Source organism: Hyperoodon ampullatus, assembly GCF_949752795.1.
Source record: "Hyperoodon ampullatus genome assembly, chromosome: 4".
NCBI lineage: Eukaryota > Metazoa > Chordata > Mammalia > Artiodactyla > Ziphiidae > Hyperoodon > Hyperoodon ampullatus.
Window position 1 is genome coordinate 1807404 of NC_136917.1, and position 25070 is coordinate 1832473.

Here is a 25070-nt window from a genome sequence, read left to right on the forward strand (position 1 = left end):
AAATTTTTCACCCCTGTAATCGATGCTCAGTCAACTATTCAATAGATGAGGAATGGAAGGGAAGGGAGTGGGCAGAGTCGGTGTGCAGTGGAGACACTAAGAAAGGTTTCTTAGAGGAGGCTGGGCTTGATCTGGGATTTCAAGAAACAGTGAGGGTGGATTGGGTGAAAAGGGATGTGAGTAGGAATGTCGAGCTGCCTTCTCAAGGCACAGTGCAGCAAGCGACAGGGCCTGACCAGCCAGTGTAAGCTTGGCCCAGTGGCCCCTTCCAAGCACCTGACCTTCGTTCACCCATCACATTTTGTTGCATTCCCAATAGGTGCCAGGCACTCTTCTAGGCACTAGGAATAGAGCAGATTAGACAAAATTCATGCCCTCTTAGAGCTTATATTCTAGTGAGAGAGACCGTCTGTAAGTAAATAAACATACAGTATGTCAGGTGGCAATAAGGGCCAAGGATAAAAATAAAACAGAGTGAAAGGATCAGGATTGCTAGGGGAAGCGGGGGGCTCTGATCAAGTGGTCCTTGAAGGAAGTAAGGGAACAGCCCTAAGGTATCTGGGGAAAGGGTATTCAAGGCAGAGGGAATGGCAGGTGCTAAGGCCTGGAAGCAGGATTGAGCTTGGCACAGGCTGCTGAGACGAGTGGAGACAGGGCGCAGGTAGTGAAATTAGAGAGGGAGTGGGAAGCCAGGTCATGTAGTGCCCGTAGGCCCTTGGGAGTACTTAGCTTTGATTCTGAGTGAGATGGGAGCCAGTGGAGAGTTTGACCAGAGGAGGGACACGATCTGTTTATGTTTTAGTAGGATTGCTATGGCTGTCATATTGAGAATGGAATAGAGGTGCAGCTGCCCAGTACAGTAGCCACACATGACTGTTGAGCACTTGAAAGGCAACCACACTGAAATGTGCTGTAAGCATAAACTACACACCAGAGGTGGAATATTCAGTGTGAAAAAGAGAATGTAAAATATCTTGATTTTTTTTATATTGATTGCATTTTGAAATGATAATATTTTTGACTATATTAAATAAAATATATTATTAAAGTTAACCCCACAATTTCTTTTATGTTTTTTAATGTGGCTACTAGAAATTTTTAAATTACATGTGTGGCTCTCATTATATTTCTCTAGAACAGAGCTGGACTAGAGAGTGACGAGGATAGAAGCAGAGATGAGTTGGAAGGCTCTGACAGTTCTCAGGACACAAGATGATAGAGCCTTGGTCGAGGGTGGTAGCAGTGGAGTTGGTGAGAAGTGGTCAAATTCAGGATACATATATATATTTGTGTGTTTGTGTGTGTGTGTGTGTGTGTGGTAAAATACATATAACATAAAATTTACCATCTTAACCATTTGTAAGTATACAGTTCAGTAGTATCAAGTGTATTCACACTGTTAGGCAGCCATTACCACCATCCATCTCCAAAGCTTTTTTCATCTTGGAAACTGAAACTCTGTGCTCATTAAGTACTAACTCCTCATTTCCCACCCTCAAGCCCCCACCCCCAGGCCCCAGCAATCACCATTCTACTTTCTGTCTCTATGAATTTGACTACTCCAGGTACCTCATATAAGGGGAGTCATACGGTATTTGTCCTTTTGTGATCAGCTTATTTCACTTAGCATAATGTCCTCAAGGTTCATCTTCATTATAGAATATGTCAGAATTTCCTTCCTTTTTAAGGCTGAATACATACTAGTGTGTGTGTGTGTGTGTGTGTGTGTGTGTGTGTGTATACACATATGCCACATTTTGTTTATCCATTCATCTTTTGACAGACGTTTTGGTTACTGTCGCCTTTTGGCTGTTGTGAATAATGCTGCTATGAACATGGGTGTTCAAATATCTCTTCAGACCCTACTATCAGTTATTTGGGGTATATACCCAGAAGTGGAATTGCTGCGTCATATGGTCAATCAGTGTTTAATATTTTGAGGAATTGCCATAACATCTTCCACAGTGGCTAGACCATTGTACACTCCTACCAGCAATGCATAAGGGTTCCAGTTTTTCCCCATCCATTCCAACACTTGTTATTTTCTGTTATTTTTTACAATAACCATTCTAATGGATATGAAGTGGTATCTCATTGTGGTTTTGATTTGCATTTCCCCAATGATTAGTGACGTTAGGCATCTTTTCACATCTTATTGGCCATTTGTATATCTTCTTTGGAGAAATGTCTATTCAAGTCCTTTGCCTATTTCTTTTAATCGGGTTGTTTGTTTTTGTTGTCACATTGTAGAACTTCTGGATATTAACCTCTTATCAGATACATGATTTGTAAATATTTTCTCCCATTCCATGGATTGCCTTCTCATTCTGACTGAGGATGATTGTGTCCTTTGATGCACATAAGTTTTAAATTTTTATGTAGTCCAATTTATTTTTCTTTTATTGTGCTTTTAATGTCATATCAAAGAAATAGTTGCCATACGCTTTTCTTCTATGTTTCGTTCTAAGAATTTTGTAGTTTTAGCTCTTACATTTAGGTCTTTGATCCATTTTGAGTTAATTTTGTAAATGGTATGAGATAGGTGTCCAACCTTATCATTTTACATGTGTATATCCAGTTTTCCGATACCATTTGTTGTAAAAAAAAAAAACTATCTGTTCCCCATTGAATGGTCTTGGCACCCTTGTCAAAAATCAGTTGAACATATGTATTGCAAGATTCATTTCTGGGCTCTCAATTCTATTCCATTGGTCTGTATCCTTACGCCAGTACTATACTGTTTTAACTACTGTAGCTTTATAGTAAATTTTTAAATCAGGAAATTTGAGACCTCCAACTTTGTTCTTTTTCCAAGCTTGTTTTAGCTATTTGGGGTCCCTTGAAATTCCATATGAATTTTAGGATAGATTTTTTTATTTCTGCAAAAATGTCCTTGGGATTTTAATAGCAATTTCCCTGAATCTATCGATCACTTTGGGTAATGTTAACATCTTAACAATATGAAGTTTTCCAATCCATGAACACAAAATGTCTTTCCATTTGTTTGCATCTTTAATTTCTTTCATCAGCGTTTTCTAGTTTGCAGCATACAGCATTCAGTCTTTCACCTACTTGGCTAAGTTTATCCCTAAGTATTTTATTCTTTTCGATGCTATTGTAAATAAAATCATTTTCGTAATTTCCTTTTCGGATTGTTCAGTGTTAGTGTACAGGATATAATTCGAAGGTAGATCTGAGAGAACTGACAAATTAGATGGAGGGTATGGGAGCAAGAGAAGGGTTTACAAAAAGATGACCCTATAGTTTTTGGCCTGAGCAGCTTAGAGAATAGAATCACCATTTAATGACATGAGGAAGAGCAGTTTTGGAAGGAGCAGTCAAGAGTTCAGTTTGGATTTGAGGTCAACTATCATAAGAACTAAGAACTGACTACTGGAGACGGCAAGCAGAGGTCACAGTGGCCTTTTCAGGACTTATTGAGCAGAAGAACAGGAAGAAAAGCCTGGTGGAGTGGCCTTCAACTGGGATAAGCTGTTGGTTATTGGGGTAGCTTTTTAAACCTTACCAAATTTTCCATTAAAATGCACAAAGCAACTTTAAGAGTAAAAATAAAAGCCCACAGACAACAGCTTTAACAAAGCCAGTTAAAAGGGTATCTTACAAACCCCAGACTACAAGTAGGTGAGGCCAAACCACCAACTGCAGCATTATTCTACAGATACAGAATCAGCAGCTGTGCTGTGGTAGTGGAGGGAAGAGAAAAAGGGTTCGACAGTCCCAAGAGCCAAGGAATCCAGAAATCACCAAAAATACTTCCCCACACACACACCCTCCTCAAAAGAGACTACCCACTGAACAGAAACCTCAGCAAGTGACTAAGAGAAACCACCCGTGAAACTGCAGACATATTTCTCAGGCTCCAGCTCACAGATGAGTTAACCAACAACACAAAACGTGAGAATCCACTAACGAGCTGAGGGAAGATCAGAGAATGCTGGGACAAATCTGAAACACCCAACAAAAACTCCCTTCCAAAAGGAAAGAGCCCTCCCTGAGGAAAAAAGAGCTGGAACTGAGCAGGGCAGGAATACTGAGGAGTAAAGAGAGAGAAACTTCTGACACTAGAGGAGACAGATCAGGAAGTCCTGGAGGGGGGCTCCATAGAGAGACTGCAGCAGAAGACAGACCGCCACCTGTGCAGTGCAAACAGCTACCCCATACATACAACATCCTCCTGTAAGTACAGAAAAAGTCATGTTATTCAAATGTGAGCAACAGAAGAAGGTTATGAGCACACCCTATACAAAGAAGAAAACGATCCCAAAAACCTTCCACAGACAAAGAAAGCACACCAGAACAGCATCCCTCCAAAGCAGATGGAACCTGTACCCTAATATTTCAAAATGACCTAAAAAAGAATTAGAAAAGGGTTAGAAACTACTAAAGAATGGTATAAATAAAAAAATTTTAGGGCTTCCCTGGTGGCGCAGTGGTTGAGAGTCCGCCTGCCGATGCAGGGGATACGGGTTCGTGCCCCGGTTCGGGAAGATCCCACATGCCGCGGAGCGGCTGGGCCCGTGAGCCATGGCCGCTGAGCCTGCGCGTCCGGAGCCTGTGCTCTGCAACGGGAGTGGCCACAACAGTGAGAGGCCCGCGTACAGCAAAAAAAAAAAAAAAAAAAAAAAATTTTAGAAAGCTCGGAAACTAAGTGACTAGTCAACAGAAAAATGTGAAAAGAGAGTTGACAGGAGTCAGGAAAGAATTAGAAAAAAATACAGAAATATTTCAGAAATAAATATCGTACAACCAAGAGCACAAGAATGAATAGACCCCACAGAAAGTCCATTAAGGGAAATAAGGACAAGACTCGGCGGGGAAAGGCTATAAGAGGAGAGTCCAATAAAGAGAGAAAAACTAGTCAAGAGAAGTGATAAAGAAGTCAAGCAAAGAAAATCCAACTTATGTATAACATAGCTCCCTAAAAAGGAAAAACAAAGCTGTGGAATAACAACTGATAGAAACCACGATTCAAGAAAAGTTTTCTGAACCTAAAAGAATTAAACCTGCCTGGTGGAAGAGCATGTGTACAACTGGAAAATCAATACAGAATAGTATGCACTATATACACACTGAGATATAATCTAGTAAAACTATCAGATTTTAAAGATTAAAAAAATTATTTTGGAGGCTTCCTTGGTGGCGCAGTGGTTGAGAGTCCGCCTGCCGATGCAGGGGACGCAGGTTCGTGCCCCGGTCCGGGAAGATCCCACATGCCGCGGAGCGGCTAGGCCCGTGAGCCATGGCTGCTGGGGCTGCGCGTCTGGAGCCTGTGCTCCACAAAGGGAGAGACCACAACAGTGAGAGGCCCGCGTACCGCCAAAAAAAAAAAAAAAAAATTATTTTGGGCAACCAGTCAAGAAAGACCAAGTCATTTATGAAGGAATGAAAATCAGAGAGGCATCAGACATTTTGCTAGCAAAATTTTATACACATAGAGTAACATTTTGTAAGATATACAGTGAAAAAGCTGTGACTCCAGGATTTTCTATCTGGCAAACTGACGTTCAGGTATCAAGACCACAGACCGTCAGGAACATGCAGGAATTCACAGAAGCTATCAGCTTTTGAGGCATCTAACAGTGAACAACCTCAGACAACCAAGAAATGACAGAAGAGGCTTTGGCAGAAGGTCTGGTGGGAGCCTTGAATGTGTCTAGCTGTAGAAATAGGACTAGATAACAAGGATAAGGGTGACAAGTCGTGTGTAGTTTTATTTGCTCTGAATACATCGAGTACATTGAAAACATGAGAAGAGAAGGTATGGAAAGTAGAATAAGCTCACTGACTGCCTTATTAAGTAAGAGCAAGGTATATCATCATTTTAAATTATACATCGGCAGGGAAAGGAGTGGAGGGGGAAGGTCAGGGCTACTCGCTAATTTTAGTACTGCCCCTAGGAGGGAGTCCAGTGTATAAAAAGAGAGGACCCAGGGTACTATATAAAGACATTAGTATAAAGGTAACTGTTAGAACATAAACATACATTTTCTGACACTTTCTCAAGAACAAACTGGAAAGAGAGGGAAAGGATACAGTGAGTTTAGGCAACTCTTTCCAGAAACTTTGTAGAAAGACCAGCTGAGAATCACAGGGGTCCCTTCAGGGTATGACTTTGTAATCGGAGTGTGACATATATACTCTAAAGTGCATGGATCCTAAGTGCATAACTTGATGCACTTTCACAAAAGTGGACATAACATGTGAGCACCACCCAGTTGAAGAACGGGGAGGGCTTGTAGGGGCAACAGCATGATTCTATGCTGATGGTAATTAATCCAGTGGAGAGGGGGCAGTTGCCAGAAGAACGTCCTAGAGGCGAGAGTGGTAGGATCTTGGGCTCGAGTCGGGGGGAGAGTTGGGCCTGGCATGCGTGGCCACAGTTGTGGGAAGGTGGGCCGGTGGGGGTGACTGTGGATGGCTGTCAGATTGCTCCTGCTTCTGCTTGCTCAGTTCAATAGTTGGCAGTAGGAAGTGAGGAAGATGGATGGTTTGGGAGGTCTGCACTGGAAAAATGTGTGAGACAGTTAGCAAGAGGAAGGAGAGAGAGACTGGATTCCCAGGCAGCATGGGTCTGTGAGCTCACCATCACCCCAGGAACCTGTCTGTCACGAGGGATGGTTATTGCTGAGGTCACATCCTCGAGTCAGTCTCCTTTCCGGCACTGAGATTTTTGATTCTCTGCAGTGCTCTGTGGCCTGCAAGTCCATCTGTGTCCTTGTTCCTGCAGGGAACCTCGAGCCAGAAGCAGACTCTCTGCATCAGGATGCTTGGGGTCTGGACTGGGGTCATGTCCCTGGATTCGGGCAGTTTGTCATGAAAATGTATTTTAGTTGCTCTAAAATCCATTTTGAAAACACCAGCCAGGGGCAGAGGGCCAGGCTGTGGATGTGAACCTAGCAGAGTTCTCTTTTTTTTTTTCCTTTTTATTAAAAACAGTTCTACTGAGATAAATTTGATATACAATATGCTGTACATATTGAAATAGCACAGTTTGATGAGTTTAGCATGTCCCTGTGAAGCCATCACAGCTGTGGTGTGGGTTCTCATGTAAGGAACACAGAGAGGGTGAAAGTCTCGGGGGAGGCATCCAGCACTCCTGCTTGACCACAGCCAGTGGGATCGGAGCAGACAGGCACGAGGGCAGAAACTCAGCTCAGACTGGAGCACGCAGAAGGGGAGCTCACTGGCCCACGAAGCCAAGAAGTCCACACAGTTGGCCGCCTGTCATCAGAGCTGGGCTCTCTCCACTGGATGAGCGTTGCCCCCGGGGCGGGTGTGGCACCAGCATGGCGGTGCAGCCCTTGCACCCTCCTTGGCTCACCCCGACATTCCCCGCAGAGTGGCCGACACAGTCCCCGAAGCCCCCACAGGCATGGGAAATGCTAGTTAGCTTGTGGCCACCACTGCAGACCTCAGTGGATTCTACAAAGGGTGGGTCCAAGAGTGGAGAGAGATGTGCTGTGCCCCCCCAAAATTGGAAGCCACTGCTGGCAGAAGGAGAAGTGGATTCAAGGGAGCCAGTGACCAGTGTCCACCCAAGAGCGGTGTTGTTCCTGCTGGTGGGCACTTGGGGAGGGAGCTGAGAGGAGGACAGACAGAGTGGGCACTGACTGCTCCACCTGACCCCCGGGCTAGGGAACAAGCTCCCTGCCCAGGCCGTTGCCCACGGCAGTGAACTCACCTTGAAGTCAGGTGCCTGCAGGTAGAACACAATCCACCAGCAGGGGCAGTTGCCTGGTGTCACCCACACTGTACCTGAAGGGTACTAAGAACTTCCTCGCTAGCCCTGCTGCGTGAGGGCCGGGGGTGGGGGTTCCAGAAAGCCAGGGGGAGAACCTGAACGTTAGGGCTCCTTCTAGACCTTTGTCCTTGATGCCCCCCTTTTCTTCTCCCAGCCCCGTATTGCCCCCCAGTATGTTCCCAGAACCACCCAGGATCCACTTCTCTTGCTGTTTGGCCGTCCGTGCAACGGGAAAGCAGATTCCCAGGTTCCTACACTGGGGAAGGGCCTACAGCCCTACCAGCGCCGTTTATGGTTAGAGATGGCCCACAGGTGGGGACCCCCTCCCCACACACCTAGTTCTAGGCCTGTGTCTTTATTTTCGCCTCCCAAAGCCCCACAGTCTCGTTGCAAGTGTGGCGGACTGCTAAGGAGAACCCGGTTTTGAGCTGCACAAGTGTCCGGAAAGAGGGTGTGGCCCAAGAGACGTGTGGCCACTGTAGACCACACCACACACCAGGCGAGTGGCCGAGAGAGAGGGAGCCTTGCAGACAACCAGCAGCCCTCAGAGGGCCTCGGAGCCCCTTCTTGAGAGTGCAGTGGACAGGTAGCCTGAGGGAGGGAGGAGAGGAAAGGGACTCCGTCCCTCAGCTGTCACTGAGGGCACCCGCAGGAGGCATGCCCTCAGTTAGGACTCTGTCAGTCTGAAAAAGGTGAGGCCGGCTGTCAGCCACAGGACGTACTGGGTGAGCAGACCTGACGTCACCCTGCCTCTTCTCCGCTTTCCCCTCCATGCTTGGGCCCCAGCGCTCTTTCCCAGCACTCCCCACTTGAGCCAATCACTGTGGCCAGGGGCCCCATGGGGCGGCGCTACAGTGGTGGGACCCGAGAACAGTCCGGGCAGATGCCACCAGCAGCTGTCCCTACAGGGCTCGGCAGGGTCTGCACCCCAGAGGCTGGAGCAAGAAAGGCATCTCAGGGAGCACCCACGAGTGCTGCCAGTCAAGCCCTTGTAGGGGACACAGAGTTCAGGAAGGGGCACGTGGAGCTGTCTCCTTGCGGTTTCTTCTCTCCTGGCCCTGACCTCACGGAGAGAGGGCCTGACAGGATGAGCAGCGGAACCTGTCCCTGGAGAAGGAGGACAATACAGGTGTGTGTCTGGCCAGAGGGGATGTAGGGCTGAGCCACAGCATGGCCTCCTGCGCTTTCCCGCACGGCCACCCCGCAGGCAGTGGGGCAGCTCTCTCGCTCAGTGCTTTCCTTCCCATGTTGTATTTCCCAGTCTTCCCCGGCTCCTCAGGAAGTGTCAGAACAGCCTGCCAGCCCGACCTCACCCCTCGGTGGCCTCCAGGGGTCCCATGCACAGGAGGCTCCAACCGCTTCCCAGGGCCTGCTCAAACTCTTCCAGAGAAACACGCCCATGGAGGACCTGGGAGCCAAGGGGGTAAGCCCAGACTCGGGGCTCCACCACCATGCAAGCCAGATAGGGGGGAAGGGCAGGGCCAGTCTGCGGCCCTTGGGTGACGATGTGAAATGCCCAGGGACACCCTGAGTGACCTGTTCAGCAGTGCTGGTCATGGGCGTCAGGCCTCTGCAGGGGGTCCCGTGTCCCTGACGCCCGAGGGTGATGCTGTGCGCAGCCCAGCCTGGGCTCATGGCATTTTCGCCACAAGCCCTTGGAGGAGAGGTGGAGGGCCTGACACCTGCCTCAGCACTCGGGTCGCATCCACAGACCCCCCCTGTCTGCTGTTCCCCCAGGCCAAGGAGAAGATGAAAGAGGAGTCGTGGCACATCCACTTTTTTGAGTACGGGCGCGGCATGTGCATGTACCGCACTGCCAGGACGCGGGAGCTGGTGCTGAAAGGCATCCCCGAGAGCCTCCGCGGGGAGCTGTGGCTCCTCTTCTCTGGTAAGCTGCCCTTGCCTCACGGCCCCACAGCCTCAGCCTCCATGACCCCCAGCGGGCCTCCTGAGTCGGCCAGGCAGGAACCACCATCCTTTAGAGGGCGGGAACAGGACTCTCAGCCGCTGTAATGAAGCTCATGTGTGCCAGGAGGGGCGTTCTGGGGAGCAGACACCAGTGAGGCGGTGCCTTCCCACCGGCAGAGGAAGGCAAACAGGCCTGCCGAGGTCTCCTTTCCTTGGGGCAGGCTCTGACAACATTCACACCCTTGGCCACTTGGATGGTTTCAGGAGGGCAAGTCAGCCATTTGAACTTGGATGGGGTGACTCCTCTCAGAAGCAATCATGAGGGAGACTCTGCCTGGCACCTCTTAGTTGGCCCCAAAGTGCCACTTCTCTTCTGCAGTGCATTGACGTCTCCACCCTGCCCTGTTGCCCTCGAAGTCCCGGGAGGGGAGGAGGAGGGAGACAGCTACCAGCTGTGTCTCCACAGGGGCCTGGAATGAGATGGTGACTCACCCTGGCTACTATGCTGAGCTGGTGGAGAAGTCCACAGGGAAGTACAGCCTGGCCACAGAGGAGATCGAGCGAGACCTCCACCGCTCCATGCCCGAGCACCCTGCCTTCCAGAATGAGCTTGGGATCGCTGCACTCCGCCGGGTGCTGACTGCCTACGCTTTCCGAAACCCCACCATTGGCTACTGCCAGGTACAGGGGCTTAGCAGGGTCCAGAGACAGCATCTCCCACCAGAAGCTCACAGGAGCAGCTCCACATGGCCCTGGGCCTAAGGGATGGCCCCATACACCTGTGACTGTGCCCTGTCCCCCCCCAGGAAGATCCTAATCACAGAAAAAGATGAAATTAGAAGCAGTGTTCATCGCTCACCTCATCCCCATGCCGTGTATGTGCTTCTGGTCGGGGTCCTGAGGCGTTTGATTGTTTTGTGTGTGTGGTAAAATACACATAACATAAAACTTACCATCTTAATCATTTTAAGTGTACAGTTCAGTGGCATTAGGTATATCATTGTACAACCATCACCACTATCCATCTCCAGAACTCTTTTTCATCTTGCAAAATGGAAACTGTACCCATTAAACAACTCTCCTGCCTACCCCTGGCAACCACCATTATCTTTTCTGTCTCTATGATTTTGACTAAGTACCTCATATAAGCATCATACAGTATTGTCTTTTTGTGACTAGCTTATTTCATTTGCATAATGTTCTCAAGTTTCATCTACGTTGTAGCATGTGTCAAATTTTCCTTCCTTTTTAAGGCTGAAGAGTATTCCGTTGTATGTATACACCGTGTTTTGTTTATCCATTCATCATCCAGGGCCACTTGGGTTGCTTCCACATTTTGGCTGTTGTGAATAGTGCTGCTATGAGCATAGGTGTACAATATCCAGACCCAGTCCTTTTAGGCATTATACCCAGAAGTGGAATTGCTGGATCATATATTTAATTTTTTGAGGAGCTGTGATAGCATTTTCCACACGAGCTCCACCATTCTTCATTCCTACCCACAATACACAAGGGCTGTAGTTTCTCACCACCCTCACCAACACTGGTTATTTTCTGTTTTTTGATAGTAGCCATCCTAATGGTATGAGGTGGCATCTCACTGCAGTTTTGATTTGCATTTCCAGGGGCATTTGATTTTAAATCTAGTGGGCATTTTCATGGCCAGGTCAGATGGCTTTCTGTTTCCCTGTGACTGCCTCTGGATTTCAGAGAAATCACTTTTCTGTAGGACCAGTGTTCTGCAGGACATATTGCCAGTGCATGGAAAACCAGTGTGCTGGCTCTAAATCATTTTTAAGATAATTTGCCACCATTGAAGCTTTTTCTTACAAGACTTGGTATCAGCTCAGGCTGTGCATGGTCGCTACTTTGCCATGGCCTCCCTGCAGCCATGTGGCCTTTGCATGCAGCTCATTTACACATCCTTCTGGCCCCGTGCTGCACCTGTGACACCAGACACCACGCCGAAGAAGGTCCTCGCCTTCTCGGGTGTCCGAATGCCTGCAGGCCCAATTTGAGGAACTTGGTTGACCGTTTTGGTCAAATTGATTTCCTGCAAATTGCCTTTTGGCAAATTGCCCAGAGTTGGGTGGAAGAGTTTGTTGTTGCCAGGCTTTCTGGTAGAGGAGGATGCATAGGCCACTTGGGCGGGGGACAGCTCCATGACACCCCCTACCTGTCTCTGTGCCCATAGGCCATGAACATCGTCACCTCAGTGCTCCTGCTCTATGGCAGCGAGGAGGAGGCATTCTGGCTGCTGGTGGCCCTCTGTGAACGCATGCTGCCCGACTACTACAACACCAGGGTGGTGGGTGAGTGCCTGAGACTGGCAGCTCCCTGTGGGGGTGGCAGGCCTCCCTGGGCCAGGTCTACATTCAGCACATCCCACAAGTGAGCTCTTGGAGGCCTCGCAGCCTTGCCCCAGGCTGAAGACAGTCACGGCTTCCGCTCCATAGATTAGGAAGCTGCTAAATCTTCACACAGCTAAAAAGTGGAGAGCCAAACACAGACCCCAACCGTCTCTCCCAGACTTTATGCGATTCCCTAGGAGTTGCTGGCAGTGAGAGAAGAAGTTAGCTTGGGGCCTAAATTCACATCCATCTAACTCTTCTTAAACATTTTTATTGTGGAAAATTCCCAGTATCACAACTAGAGCATATAGTATACCCCCATGTCAACTGTTAGTAACTCATAGCCAGTAGAATCTGTGTTATTAAATGCAAGTGCACTTGCAAATATATTTAATTACATACATAATTAAGTCTGTTATTCTAAAATGTCCTTCCCTTACTGTGTGCTTTTGGGGGTTTCCACTCTTGGGGTCCTTTAGAATTGCATCTGTTCACAAGCTTCAGGTCAGGACACCCACAAGCTACTGAGATCACTGTTTACTTCTTCTTTTGTTTTGGTTTTTTTGTTTGTTTTTCTTTTTTTTTCTTTTTCTTATTATTTTATATATTTATTTTTTTAAACATCTTTATTGGAGTATAATCGCTTTACAATGGTGTGTTAGTTTCTGCTTTATAACAAAGTGAATCGGTTATACATCTACATATGTCCCCATATCTCTTCCCTCTTGCGTCTCCCTCCCTCCCACCCTCCCTATCCCACCCCTCTAGGTGGTCAGAAAGCACCGAGCTGATCTCCCTGTGCTATGCAGCTGCTCTCTGTTTACTTCTGACGCCCTAGAGAGAAATTAGTATTTCCCAAAAAGAAAATCCAAGTAGAGTGGAAGAAATCGTTCTTTTCACACAGTGGTTTGGAAGTCGTAGAAAGGAAACTTACAGGATTTTTTCCGTTCTTGTTTTCCCCACCCCACCGGCCCCCCTCCAGCCCTCAGTTGTAAGCAGAGCTGGCTGGGGACCAGGTGGGCTTCTTGCAGGCGGGACCCTGGGGTCCCACATGAGGGCCTGCCTGAGTCAGGGCTGTGAGCTCCCGTTCAGATGCCTTTGTTCTCTCCCTAGGTGCCCTGGTGGACCAAGGCATCTTCGAAGACCTCACGAGAGACTTCCTGCCCCAGCTCTCCGAGAAGATGCAGGACCTGGGGGTGATTCCCAGCATCTCGCTCTCCTGGTTCCTGACCCTCTTCCTCAGCGTCATGCCCTTTGAGAGCGCTGCGGTCATTGTTGACTGCTTCTTCTATGAGGGCATCAAGGTGATCCTGCAGGTGGCCTTGGCCATCCTGGACGCCAACATGGAGCAGCTACTGGGCTGCAGCGACGAGGGCGAAGCCATGACCGTCCTGGGCAGGTGACTGAGCCGGCCTCCCTCCTCCTGCTGGGGAGCTGGCCAGCACTGACTGCAGCACACCCCACCCCTCCCCAGCCCTATGTGCTCCTTGGTCAGCATCCTGGGACTGTACCTACCAAGTGCCCAGACAGGGCTAGACCCGGGGATACTCCAGGGGGGGCGGAGAGAGCCTCCTTTCTGGAAGGAGACAGGACAGTACTGGAGTAGTAATAAGTGCTGGGAGAAGGTAAAACAGGTAGTGGGCCAGAGCACACTGGACTGGAGGGCTTGGTGGGCAGGAGGCACCTGGAACAGCAGGGCCTCCCACCTCTAGCGAAGGCTGGGTGTCTGTTATTCCCGCAAAGCACTCCTGGTCGTGCCTTTCCCAGCTCAGCAGCATCACTCTCGCCCCATGACCTAGACAAGGGCCCATGTTGGGCCTGCTGTAGCTGCTGAATGAGCTGATACCCACCAGGCGCCTAAGGCCCGGGTCAGCCTGGCTGCCTCGTCCTCCCTCAGTCCCCGCGTCCCATCCTCATGGACCCTCTCTGGGGTCCAGCCCCTCCCCTCAACCCCAGCAGCCTCAGGGCAGACCCATGACACCCCTGCCAAGGGCCCTGTGTCTGCATCGTCACAGTTCTCCCTGCTCCAGTCTCATCCACCAGCATCCCACAGGGCTCTTCCTGATCAGAATCTGACCCTGTTCCTCCTCCCTTGGGGTATGGGGACTCCCTGTGCCACTGGTGGTTTTCTGGACAAAGGATTTAAGTCCCCCAGCCTGGCCTTCAAGGCCTTTATAACCAGGTGCCTTCCTGGGGGGTCCTCACTGTGGCCCAGGCCCTGAGCTCTGTACAGCCTTGCCAGCCCACGTGCATGTATTTGCCCAGCCTGGAATGCTCCCGGCCACCCGGGACAGCCAGGGACGCTGCCACCTGCCTGCCGAGCCAGCCCAGGTGCTGACTGGGAACGTGCAAGGGTCCCAGGCTGGCAGGGTTGTCGCTTCTCTGCTCTCGCCACGCCAGCTCTTTGTCCTCAGTGATGGCAAGATACTCAGCCTGTGGCCAGAGCCGGCAAGTGGTTTCCATGCCCATCTCCCACACCAGGCAGATGGGGCCCCTCCTCAGCAGCAGGGCCTGACCAGAAACGGTGCCGGAGCCAGTGGGTGTCTCCCACCTGAGTGTCAGGCCCAGCCAGAGAGCCTGGGAGAGCATGAGGTCCTGGCTGGGCTAGTCCAGCCAAAGTCAGGCCCTGTCCCGAGGCCGTGTTCCTCGGACACCCCCACAGCAGGGCTCCTCCCTCGCCTTCCTCCTGGGACACTCCTTTGGTCCCTGATTCTTCCTGGCCAGGCAGGGAGTCCTCACACCTGGCCCAGTGACCTGCCAGATGGAGGAAGCGTGTCATCCCTCCAGCTGGGACAAACCTCTCTCCTGGTTTGGTAGGGTCTGGACTTGTAAAGGTCCCCCCACCGTGGGACCCCAGTGGACAACCTAGCTTTCTCAGAGTTAGTGCTCAAGCCTCTCCACTGCCTCCAGAGGGCATCCCTGATTTGCCAGGGTACCCAGCCCTGATTTGCCTCTCCCCGTCCTCCCTGCAGTGGCTCATCTTTCTCTCTCCTGGAGGATGCCTGGCCCTCAGTACACTCGCTCATTGATTGGGAGTCTGGGCAAATTAGGTCTCTCCACATCACTTAGCCATGGGTAAGACACCCCTGTCACCTGTGGGTGATCTAGATTTCTGTCCTTTAATCCTTACAGATACCTGGATAATGTGGTCAATAAGCAGAGTGTCTCTCCTCCTATCCCACACCTCCATGCCCTGCTGACCAGTGGAGATAACCCTCCTGAAGAGGTGGACATCTTCGACCTCCTGAAGGTGTCATATGAGGTCAGCACTCACTGGGGGCTTCTTGGCCAGACCACTCCCTTGGGCCGTGTGGGTGCAGTTGGCCATGGCGGGTGGCTGTCTTCTGCTCTGTGGTTCCACCTTATCTCACTGAATCACCTCTGACTGGTAGAAATTCAGCAGCCTGAGGGCCGAGGACATTGAACAGATGCGGTTTAAACAGAGGCTGAAAGTGATCCAGTCCTTGGAGGATACGGCCAAGAGGAGTGTGGTACGGATGGGCCCGGGCTCCCATGGCCCCAGGGTGCAGGCTGGAGCTGGGGTGGGGATGGTGACCAAGTGGGCTGCTCCTGCCGGGCCATCTCCAGACTTCCCTGAGGAGCAGGGTGCAGAGTCCCCTAGCACTGTCTTGTGTGGGACTGGAATCCAGGAGTGAAGGTGCAAATTTAGGGAAGTGGGGAGAGGGCTGGTCACAATTTTCTGCTTGTGGATTGGTCACAGGGAAGCTTCTCTGATGCCTCAGTGCCTAAAGGCTAAGCATGATCCCACTCTGGATTGAGCCCTCAGGCCTGGCTTTAACCCCTGCCCCTGGGTAGCAACACTCAGCCACCCAGCCCTCCATCCACTCAGCCCGCTGACCTCTGCTGCAAGCCTTTGTCCTCCTGTCTCTGGAGGGAGAAGTTACTGGGAAGTTCTAGGTCATCTTCCAAAGTGCCAGTGCCAGGGCCTTTCGAGGGATCCAGATAGCAGTCTGTTGATCACCGCCCCTCACCCTGTGTCCCTGACTGGGTGTTCAGAACAGAAAGGCACCCCCAGTGCCCACCAGGAAGGAGCTCAGGGAGTGTGAATTGAGTGACAGGATGGGTGATGAGGGGTAAGAGTGTGGACCACACCTTCTTTCCTGATGGACTACCCTCGTGCTCGGCCAGCTGGCAACACCAAGAGGGCAGTTCATGTCTTCGCCCCCATCCACATGGGGATTCTCTCAAAGAGCAGGAACTTGAGAATTCATTAATACATCCTGTTTCTCTTTCCTTCTAGGTCCGAGCTATACCTGGGGACATTGGTTTCTCAATTGAAGAGCTGGAGGACCTTTACATGGTGTTTAAGGTGACAGCCAAGAGCAAGGGAGGACCACTATCCCATCCTAGTCCCCTAAATTCATCCTCAGCGTAGCAGCCTCCTGCCAGGAGAGAAATAGATTTAAAAGCATCCTCAAAAGCAGTTACTACAAAGTTCACATGGTAGAATTTAATCCTTCTTGGAGTTTAGGCAGGACACTCTTTTAAGTGGAAGAAAATCCACTCAAGTCAGCTTATATAAAAGGGAATGCATTGGCTCATGAAACTGAAAAGTCTAGGAATGTACAGCTTCAGGCATGACTGGATCTAGGTGTTCCAACATCCTGTCAAGCTCCCCTACCTCAGATATCACCTGGACTGCTCTTCCTACAGAGTGGCAGGACTGTTGCCAGCATCTCCAAGGTCATCCTGTCCTCTCAGTAACCCCAGTGAAAAGAAAATTTTTCTTTCCAAGTGGTTTTAGCAAAAAGCCTAGGGTTGATTGTTGGAATGACTCAAGTTAGGTGCTGTGGCTACAGGAGGGTGTTTGCTGCTGACCCAAAACTGGGCCACGTGCCCACCCCATGGCCTGAGGGTGGGACAAGAGGGGCTCTCCAAGAAAAGTTCAGGTGCTGTTAACAGAAGAAGGGGAAAGGGTGTGAAGAGCAGGCAGAAACAGCCATGTCTACAGTGCCTTTCTGATCTCATTGTCGGGTCCCATCTGCCCCTCCAGCTGCCTCTGATTCAACCCCCAAGATAACCACCCTGCTATGGCCTTAAGGTCAGAGCAGTCCAGCCAGTGCTGCCTCTCACCCGCTGTGGCCGCTGTGGCCGGCAGTCCTAGGGCCCTGTCTTGACTCCCACAGCTATAAACTAGGGGCTGATGTTACCAATGCAGGAGGTTCTGTGAGATGCTGTGTGTAGCCCAGTGCTCACTATCCAGCACTCTGCAGACTTGGATGGAGGAGGAGGGTGAACACACCAACCAGCCTGGTAATCCTAAGCACCCAGGGGCCGGGAGGCCAGGCCATCTCACCAGGCTATGCCCCCTGCAGGCCAAGCAGCTGGCGAGTCAGTACTGGGGGAGCAGCCGCCCTACAGCTGTGCGTCGGGACCCCAGCCTGCCCTACCTGGAGCAATACCGCATCGACACGAACCAGTTCCGGGAACTCTTTGCCAGCCTGACACCCTGGGCCTGTGGCTCCCACACACCCGTGCTGGCGGGGCGCATGTTTCGGCTCCTGGATGAAAATAAGGACTCGCTGATCAACTTCAAGGAGTTCGTGACAGGGATGAGTGAGTGGCTCCAGGGCCTGCAGGGGCCTTTCTGTGCCCACGCCCTTTCTGAGGAAGCCTCCAGATGCCAGCACTGGCCAGTCTTCCCACTGCAGCAAGCTGAGGGCAGCCTGGAGCCCTTGACCCTTGATAAAGGAAGTGCAGTTTTCCCACTGGAGATACGTGGAGGTCCAGTGGGAGCCCTCCCGCCCCTCCCCTCCCTCAGTCCACTGCTGGAGGCTGGGTGTGCAGGTCCCAGAGAAGGGGAAAGCCAGAGGCCTGGTTCTCACCCCCAGGGTCCTCTCCAGGAGAGAGAGAGGTGGTGAGGAGGGTCCCACCAGAACCCACTGGAAGGGGAGGTATTCGAATGTGGACTGGCCGTGGGACTCCTGTGCCCTTTTGCCAGCGTGCCTCCTTGCTGGCCTTCCTCCACAGGTGGGATGTACCATGGGGACCTGACAGAGAAGCTCAAGGTGCTCTACAAGCTGCACTTGCCTCCAGGTGAGAGCCTTCCGTCCCACTCCCCAGCAAGGGCTTCTCACGTGTCCAGAGCTGGAGCTGCAGCATTCCACGGCACAGGCCTCTGTGGAATGCTGGGCCTTGCGGCAGCTCGGGTCCCAGCATAGTGGAGGCTCGCCCGTCCTGACAGAGAGTGTGGAGGAGCCAGAGCATGGGGGCTGAGGCCCAGGCCAGCCTCGGTCTGAGAGCAGGGCCGTGACCTGGGTGACCTGGGAGGGGATGTGCGGGAGTCTCGGGGAGGACTCTGCCCACAGGCAGAGGCCCAGGTGGAGCGCTGTGCCGCTCAACTAGAACACCCCCGCATGAGGGGGACTCACAGGAGTGGATACTCAGGTTTGAATCTCTTGTGTTCATTAGCTTATCCTTAAGTCTCTCAAGGGTTCCTGTTTCTCACCAGAGGAGTGGCCTGGGGCCGCCAAGGCCGGGGAGCCCTGTTGTATGGCTGCTCTCCTCTGGCTTCTCTAGCAGTGCCGGGCCTGCTGGGACACTGACAGTGGATCGTCCGCAGTAGCTGGTCCCAAAGCAGGGAGCCTAGCTCACCTGGCTCAGCAGGGGTGGCCACTCAGAGTTGTCCAAGTGCAGCGGGGGAGGGCTTCCCCATTTTCACAGGAGGGAATTGAGACGGGCTGGTGAAAATCTGGCCCCAGGGTTTCTGCTCTGGGATGGAGCTGTCCTGGGTTCCTGCTGTTGTTCATGACCTGCCCCTGGGAGTCAGCGGCTGCCTCGGAGTTAGCCTGAGTGATTTTTCATCCCAGAAGCTCTCACTTGATTGGCCTGGGGCGGGGCCCAGACTGTAGTTTTAAAGCTTCCCCCAGGGTTGTTCTCTGCATCCAAAGTTGGAGGGACAACTGCTCCTGACACAGACATTCTCACCTGTGGCTGGTTTTTCCCTGTAACACAACAAGGAACACTTCCACGGAAAGACTGGTATAGGCCACCTCTCATTCTGCTGAGAGAGAGGCCTGGGCTGGGCAGACCCCACTGTGCCGAGAGCCTGTCCATGAGGGCCAGCCCTGCCACTTCCAAGCCGCCTCTGCACACCTTGCTTCATCTAGCGCTCTAGTGGCGGTCCACACCTGCCACCTCCCCTTGTGCCACGCACTGTTAAAACTTGCTCACTTCCTCCCACTCCGTACAATGGGGAGAATAAGCCCCCTGCACAGAACCAAGTGGATCCGACACCCCAGAGACTACTTTATTGCAAAATGAGGAAGGCCAGTATGTGCTGGTGTGGAACAATGCCCAAGTGTGTAAAGTGAGAACAAGTCACTTGTGCCTGGCCGGTCCCTGCATATGTACCTGCAGGAGCATAAAACATCCCAAAAGAATCCCTGGGCCGCATCATCATGGGGTGGGAGAAAGGATGGCCGCTCAACCAACTCCCAGCTGCACTGACTGGGTTTTTACCTGGGATATGTATATATTACATTTTCAAACACAATGCACGAGTCAACCAGAATCAGTCGTCAGCTGTTACCACTATGACCATCCACCATATTGGTGGGGCTGGGAGCTGTGCAGCACGCAGTGGCAGGTCGGGGGAGGGCCTTTGTCCAGGACTCAGGGAGGTTTCGTTCGGTGAGAGTCAAGTTGTTCCCTCCTGCCCTCACTCTTCTTTCACTCCGAGCATAGCCCTGAGCCCAGAGGAGGCTGAGTCAGCCCTGGAAGCGACCCATTACTTCACCGAGGACAGCTCCTCAGAAGGTGAGCACTGTATCCCACTGGCCTCGGGCCCTGTGCCGAGCAACACTGCTGTGGGGCGCATGCAGGCGACCTGCGGCCCTCCACGGGCTCGGGGAGTGTGCTGCGTGGGGAGGTGCGGAGCAAGAGCCAGGGGAAGCTGCGTCTCCCTCTAGGGCCAGGCCCCCCGGGGGTGTTCTCACTCCTGTTTCTCTTGTCTCTGCCTTCCCGGACCCGGGCTTCTCCCTCCCTCTGCCTCTGCTTCTCCTCTGCTGTCCCTTCCAGCATCTCCTCTGGCCTCCGACCTGGATCTTTTCCTGCCCTGGGAGGCTCAAGGTCAGTGCCTGGGGGGCAGGGGCGCCCCCTTTGCACTTGGCTTCCCCAGGGCCTTGGGTTTCATCTCCCGAACTCTCCCGTGCATGGTCAGGAGGCCTGGAAGCTCTTAGTTCCAGAGACGCCTCCTGTGTGGCTAAGTTCCGAGGAGGACCCAGAGCCAGCCGTGGACTGGGGTGGGGAGGGGCCGCTGCTGTGCTTGCGTGCGGCCAGTAAGCGAGGACACGCAGTGTAGTGGGTGTGGCACAGGCACGAGGGTGTTGCCTCCCCAGCCACGTGCACAAAGTATTCTGTCATCATGGTCACAGGAAAAACACAAAACGCTATCATTGCAAAGCTGTCATTGTGAAACAGACAAAGCACAGATGAGCAGAGGTGGAGGAGAGTGGTAGATGCTTTCTTTGGAAACATTTTCATGTTCCACACAACTTTTTTGTTGGGGAGAAATACGTATGTTGAGTGCCTACTAGAAGTCATCCCTGTGCTACACTTAAAACCTGTTGGGAGTACTGGGTCCAGAGTGATGGGGCATTCTGGGCCTGGGATTTGGCAATCAAGTTGGTGGTATGTAATACACCTAGAAAACCAACCAAAACACCACCCTATAATTCTCATGGGGGATAGGTAATAACACATCAAGGATAATACACACTCAAAAGGGAAAGTAAAAGGTACTATCAAGATATTATCAAGATACCCAAAGCAATCCTGTTGACAGTGCCAGAGGCTTACTTAACTTGACTATGAAGCTCGAGGACCTTGATTTCAAGTATACAAACTAAAGAAACAGATGTATCTTCTGTTATACTCGAGCAAATCAAGGATGCTTTAGGCTTGTCCCAGACACTTCCAGGAGAGGCCAAGGACTCGGGGTACAGATCCCTGTCCTCAGACCTCACGTAGCCTCCAGGCAGCGGTCCGTTCCCTGGTGAGAAGCCTGAGCCCGGAGCGCTGCACCCTTCCCTGCCACCACATAGCTGCCAAGGGCCATTCAGAGCTGGGACACTGCTGTCCCACCTGAGGTCCCCCCACTGGCCACATTCCCTCGGAACAGGTCTGCAAAAGCTGGGCAGCCTGCTCGCCCCAAGTTTATGGTCACCATAAGGAGCACGGTGTATGCAGACTCCAGCAAATACGTCACTTTAAGAAATACAGTGCTGAGCGCAGGATTCATGTACATAAAATTCCTCATCAGCTAGTGTGGCAGTTGCAGGTTGAATTGGTCATTAGGACTCCCCTGAGTTTGACCTCTATCAGCAGAAACTATAGAAATCATTGGTCTCAGACTTTTTGCCCATGACGTGCGCCATCGTTCACTTAAGAACTGTGTGGTATGACTTGTATTGTTTTGAAAGAGAAGATGTAAGGGTTCAGTGGCTCTGTGGTTCAGGTGGAGTGAGACAGCCCTGCTCAGAGAAGGCAGAGAAGAAGCAGCATTCAGGGCCCAGGGCCAGGTCCGCTTCCGCAGGAGAGCACAGACTAGACCGACCACTCAAGGACCTTAGTGGTTTGGAGTCATAACAGAAGAATGTTCTTGTTCTTTTTATTCATCCTGTTGTCCAGAAGCACTACAGCAGGAAGAGCAAGAGGGAGCTGGAAATGACATCCAAGAAAAAAGAAGAGGTGTATATATAGGCCAACATCTGCTGATGCTGGTAGAGGTCCCAGGGTGGGGGGGGTCTGGTTGCCCTGTCACTGCAGAAGAGCCCCGTACCCTGGGGAGATGGCAGATGCATGCCTGAAACCACAGCTCTCCTTGAGGTGAATGCCCAGACCATCAGCTGTCCAGCTGTCATCAGCCCCAGGCCTGAATCTCCTGTAGCTATGAACACCCCCAGCCATCACCGCCTCCCTCTGGGGGTGCCTGCTTCCTGCCAGGACTCCTCTAGGTGACCAGCCGGCCTCTCCTTCTCATGCCACTCTCTCTCCAGCCTCCACATGGTTCTGTCACCATCTTGGGGAAGACAGATTGGGACCATCCTCATCAGCTTAGCTCAGACCTACTTCAGCATTACTGAAGGGAGACCCATGAGTGTTCTAGGGTGTTTTTTCCTATCACCACCTCCCCAAATGCCGGGGTGTTTTGTAATAGGGCCCAGGTAACTCCATGCCAGACAATACTTAAACCCACTTACCCCCTGCTACCAGCCCCCAGCCCTCTTCCTCTCATTTGGCAGACGGAGATTAATTTTTTTCTCCCAACTCGCAGAGGAGAAGGGAACCAGCCCTCCCGACTATCGGCACTACCTTCAAATGTGGGCCAAGGAGAAAGAGGTTCAGAAGGAGACAATTAAGGATCTGCCCAAGATGAACCAGGTAGGCCCAATCAGAACACGCAACAGATGTTTCTGGAAAATTCTGACCAAGGCTGAGCCCTCGCACCCGGCACCTCACCACCGTCCCAGCACCCCCTGGAATGTAGGGATTCTCCTGCCTACCTTTAGAACCTCTAGTCAGGCAGCAGTCAGGGACTGTTCTAGGAGGACAAGGGGTCAGTTGCTTCAGGGCCTTGTCCAGAACACTCCGCTGGTGATGACTTGCTGTGGTTTAATTGGTACCCGTGAACCCGAGGAGCATTGGGGAAGGTTAGCCTCAAAAGGCAGAGACTCACACCACCATCTATGAGACAACATCACAGCACTTCTGCTCCCAGGCCCCGCTTGGAGCTGCGCACACAGGCCCGCTCGACCCACCACCCGATGTTTGTTTGCTGGTCTCTGCGTCAGGACCGTGGCATCTTGCCAAGGGCCTTACAGCCAGGACCACAGACATCTAACCAAAGGCAGTTGTTGAGCTGCAGCCTGACCACGGTCTGCTGTGCCCGAAGGGGGACCTTGCAATCTGGGTGCTCTCTCATCCACAGGCCTGAAGAATTGGGTGCCCGTGGAGGGAGGTTTCATCCCGTTCTCAGGCCAGGAAGCCTAAATACGGTTTCAGGACCTGGAACCTGACCTCTTCACCCCTCTCAACCAACCCAAGCTGCCTTACCTTGTCATCACTCTCTAAAGAGCTTCATAAAGGAGAGTTGAAGGCGCTTCCGATTAAAGATATAAAAAACTCAATGTGATTCTAAAACACAGTGAAGAAGTACTTGTAGTCACTGGGTTGGGAAAGGTAGGATAGAAATAGGTCTGTCTCTGCTAACAGAATGGACATAGACACAGGGAGAGACTCTAAGTGTTCCTACATGTGCTGAAAGAATGGCAGCTGGCAAAGAAAGCCCTTTCCCTCTCTGCACCTCAGTGTCCTAATCTGTGAAATGGACATGTCAAGACACAGGTGTACGGAGACAACTAACGGGACAACACCCTCACAGCGATCAGAATGGCCAGCACTGTGAGTCTGGATGATCTGAGGGCAATCTGACCCATTCTTTACCATCTCCCTGCCCTTTTTCTGTTTTTCCCCTTAAAAGGAGCAGTTCATAGAGCTGTGCAAGACGCTTTACAACATGTTCAGCGAGGACCCCACGGAGCAGGACTTGTACCACGCTATCGCCACGGTGGCCAGCCTGCTGCTCCGCATTGGGGAGGTGGGGAGGAGGTTCTCCGCATGGTCGGGCAGAGCGCCCAGGGACAGTGCCCCTGAGGAGGGCGAGCCGCCAGCCCCACAGCCACCTCCAGACGCGGCCCAGGAGCTTCAGCTGCCAGCTGCAGGGGACCCCCAGGCCAAAGCGGGTGGAGACACCCACCTTGGGAAAGCACCGCAGGAGAGCCCGGTGGTGGGTGAAGGGGGTGGCGGCGACGGGCAGGGCTCCCCCTCCCAGCCTCTGTCTGACGATGAAACCAAAGACGACATGTCCATGTCCTCGTACTCGGTGGTCAGCATGGGCTCCCTGCAGTGTGAGGACCTGGCTGATGACACAGTGCTGGTGGGTGGGGAGGCCCACAGCCCCGCGGCCGCCACTCACAGTGGGGGTGCCGTTGATACAGACTGGTGCATCTCCTTCGAGCAGATCCTGGCCTCCATCCTGACGGAGTCCGTGCTGGTGAACTTCTTTGAGAAGAGGGTAGACATTGGACTCAAGATCAAGGACCAGAGGAAGGTGGAGAGACAGTTTAGCACCTCCAGTGACCATGAGCCGTCTGTGGTTTTGGGCTGAGAGCTCCAAGGCCTGGGGGCTGGCCTCTGACTCCTCCCTCCCTCCCGTATGTTTTCTCTTGAAGGACACACTCCTCCGGTTCTCCCCAGAAGCAGTGAGTTGTAAATGTAAAGAAGGCTGAACAGTCGCAGTTGGGACCTAGGCAGGGGCTCCCCACCCCCTCGTTCTGCCTTGGACCTCCTGGCCCCTGCGTAGTGTCAGGGGCTCTCCGATCTGCCCTTGCTTGCCCTGCGCTGTGGCCAGGCCACACCCTGTCCTCCACCTCTTCTGCAGCTGCGTGCTCTGGGGGCTTTCCTGCCACTTGGCACCAGGTAGGGGGGTTGAGTGCCTATCGGGCACCAGAGTGGTGAGAACTTCGAGATGCTCTCCAGAAGCCCCTGAGCCTGAGCTGCTGGCTCGGGGACACGGGCAGAAAGCATCTGCTGCACCAGGGTGGGTGCCGCCTGCACAGGCGTTACTCTCAATTCTCTTTCAGCTCGTCGTCCTCACCATTAACCTTAAAAGCATATCCCTCAGGTCCTGATATATTTCCTTGTATTCATTTCAGTTGGCTAAAAATCACACTATGCTCAAAGCCTTAATAAATCCCTGAAAGAACTAAAAACTACACTGTGTATAGAGAATTAATGTGACCCTCAGCCACTGCTTCGGCCTCCTGGCTTCTCCCCAGGCAGGTATGAGGCCCAGGCCATGTTCCAGAGGCTCCCAACACTTAGTCTCTCACAGGAGGTGGGGGTTCAAGACCCCTAGGGAGGATGGGGACATGGAAGCTGCTGATGCAGGCTGGGCAGGGCCTGTGAAGACCTGCACCAGCAGAGGAAACCTGCTCTGCAGGTATAAACAGCCTGGGTCCAGGTGC

The 25070-nt window shown here is 52.0% G+C and overlaps 1 protein-coding gene across 2 annotated transcripts in view; it reads left to right on the forward strand.

Moving 5' to 3' along the window:
* Positions 1-24819, forward strand: part of TBC1D9B (TBC1 domain family member 9B) — a 44964-nt gene extending 20145 nt beyond the window's left edge. Inside the window, exons 8-22 of one of the 2 annotated variants that reach the window (XM_079701677.1) lie at positions 9024-9185; positions 9500-9650; positions 10137-10351; positions 11865-11982; positions 13135-13420; positions 15154-15283; positions 15414-15512; positions 16283-16351; positions 17358-17598; positions 18013-18078; positions 19729-19800; positions 20062-20112; positions 21673-21732; positions 22319-22425; positions 23525-24819. In XM_079701677.1, coding sequence (XP_079557803.1) covers positions 9024-9185; positions 9500-9650; positions 10137-10351; positions 11865-11982; positions 13135-13420; positions 15154-15283; positions 15414-15512; positions 16283-16351; positions 17358-17598; positions 18013-18078; positions 19729-19800; positions 20062-20112; positions 21673-21732; positions 22319-22425; positions 23525-24211 — 2514 coding nt within the window. In that variant the 3' untranslated portion in view covers positions 24212-24819. The remainder of the gene's footprint in view (positions 1-9023; positions 9186-9499; positions 9651-10136; positions 10352-11864; positions 11983-13134; positions 13421-15153; positions 15284-15413; positions 15513-16282; positions 16352-17357; positions 17599-18012; positions 18079-19728; positions 19801-20061; positions 20113-21672; positions 21733-22318; positions 22426-23524) is intronic. The other variant, XM_079701678.1, reaches the window with a different exon arrangement.
* Positions 24820-25070: the final 251 nt, after the last annotated feature.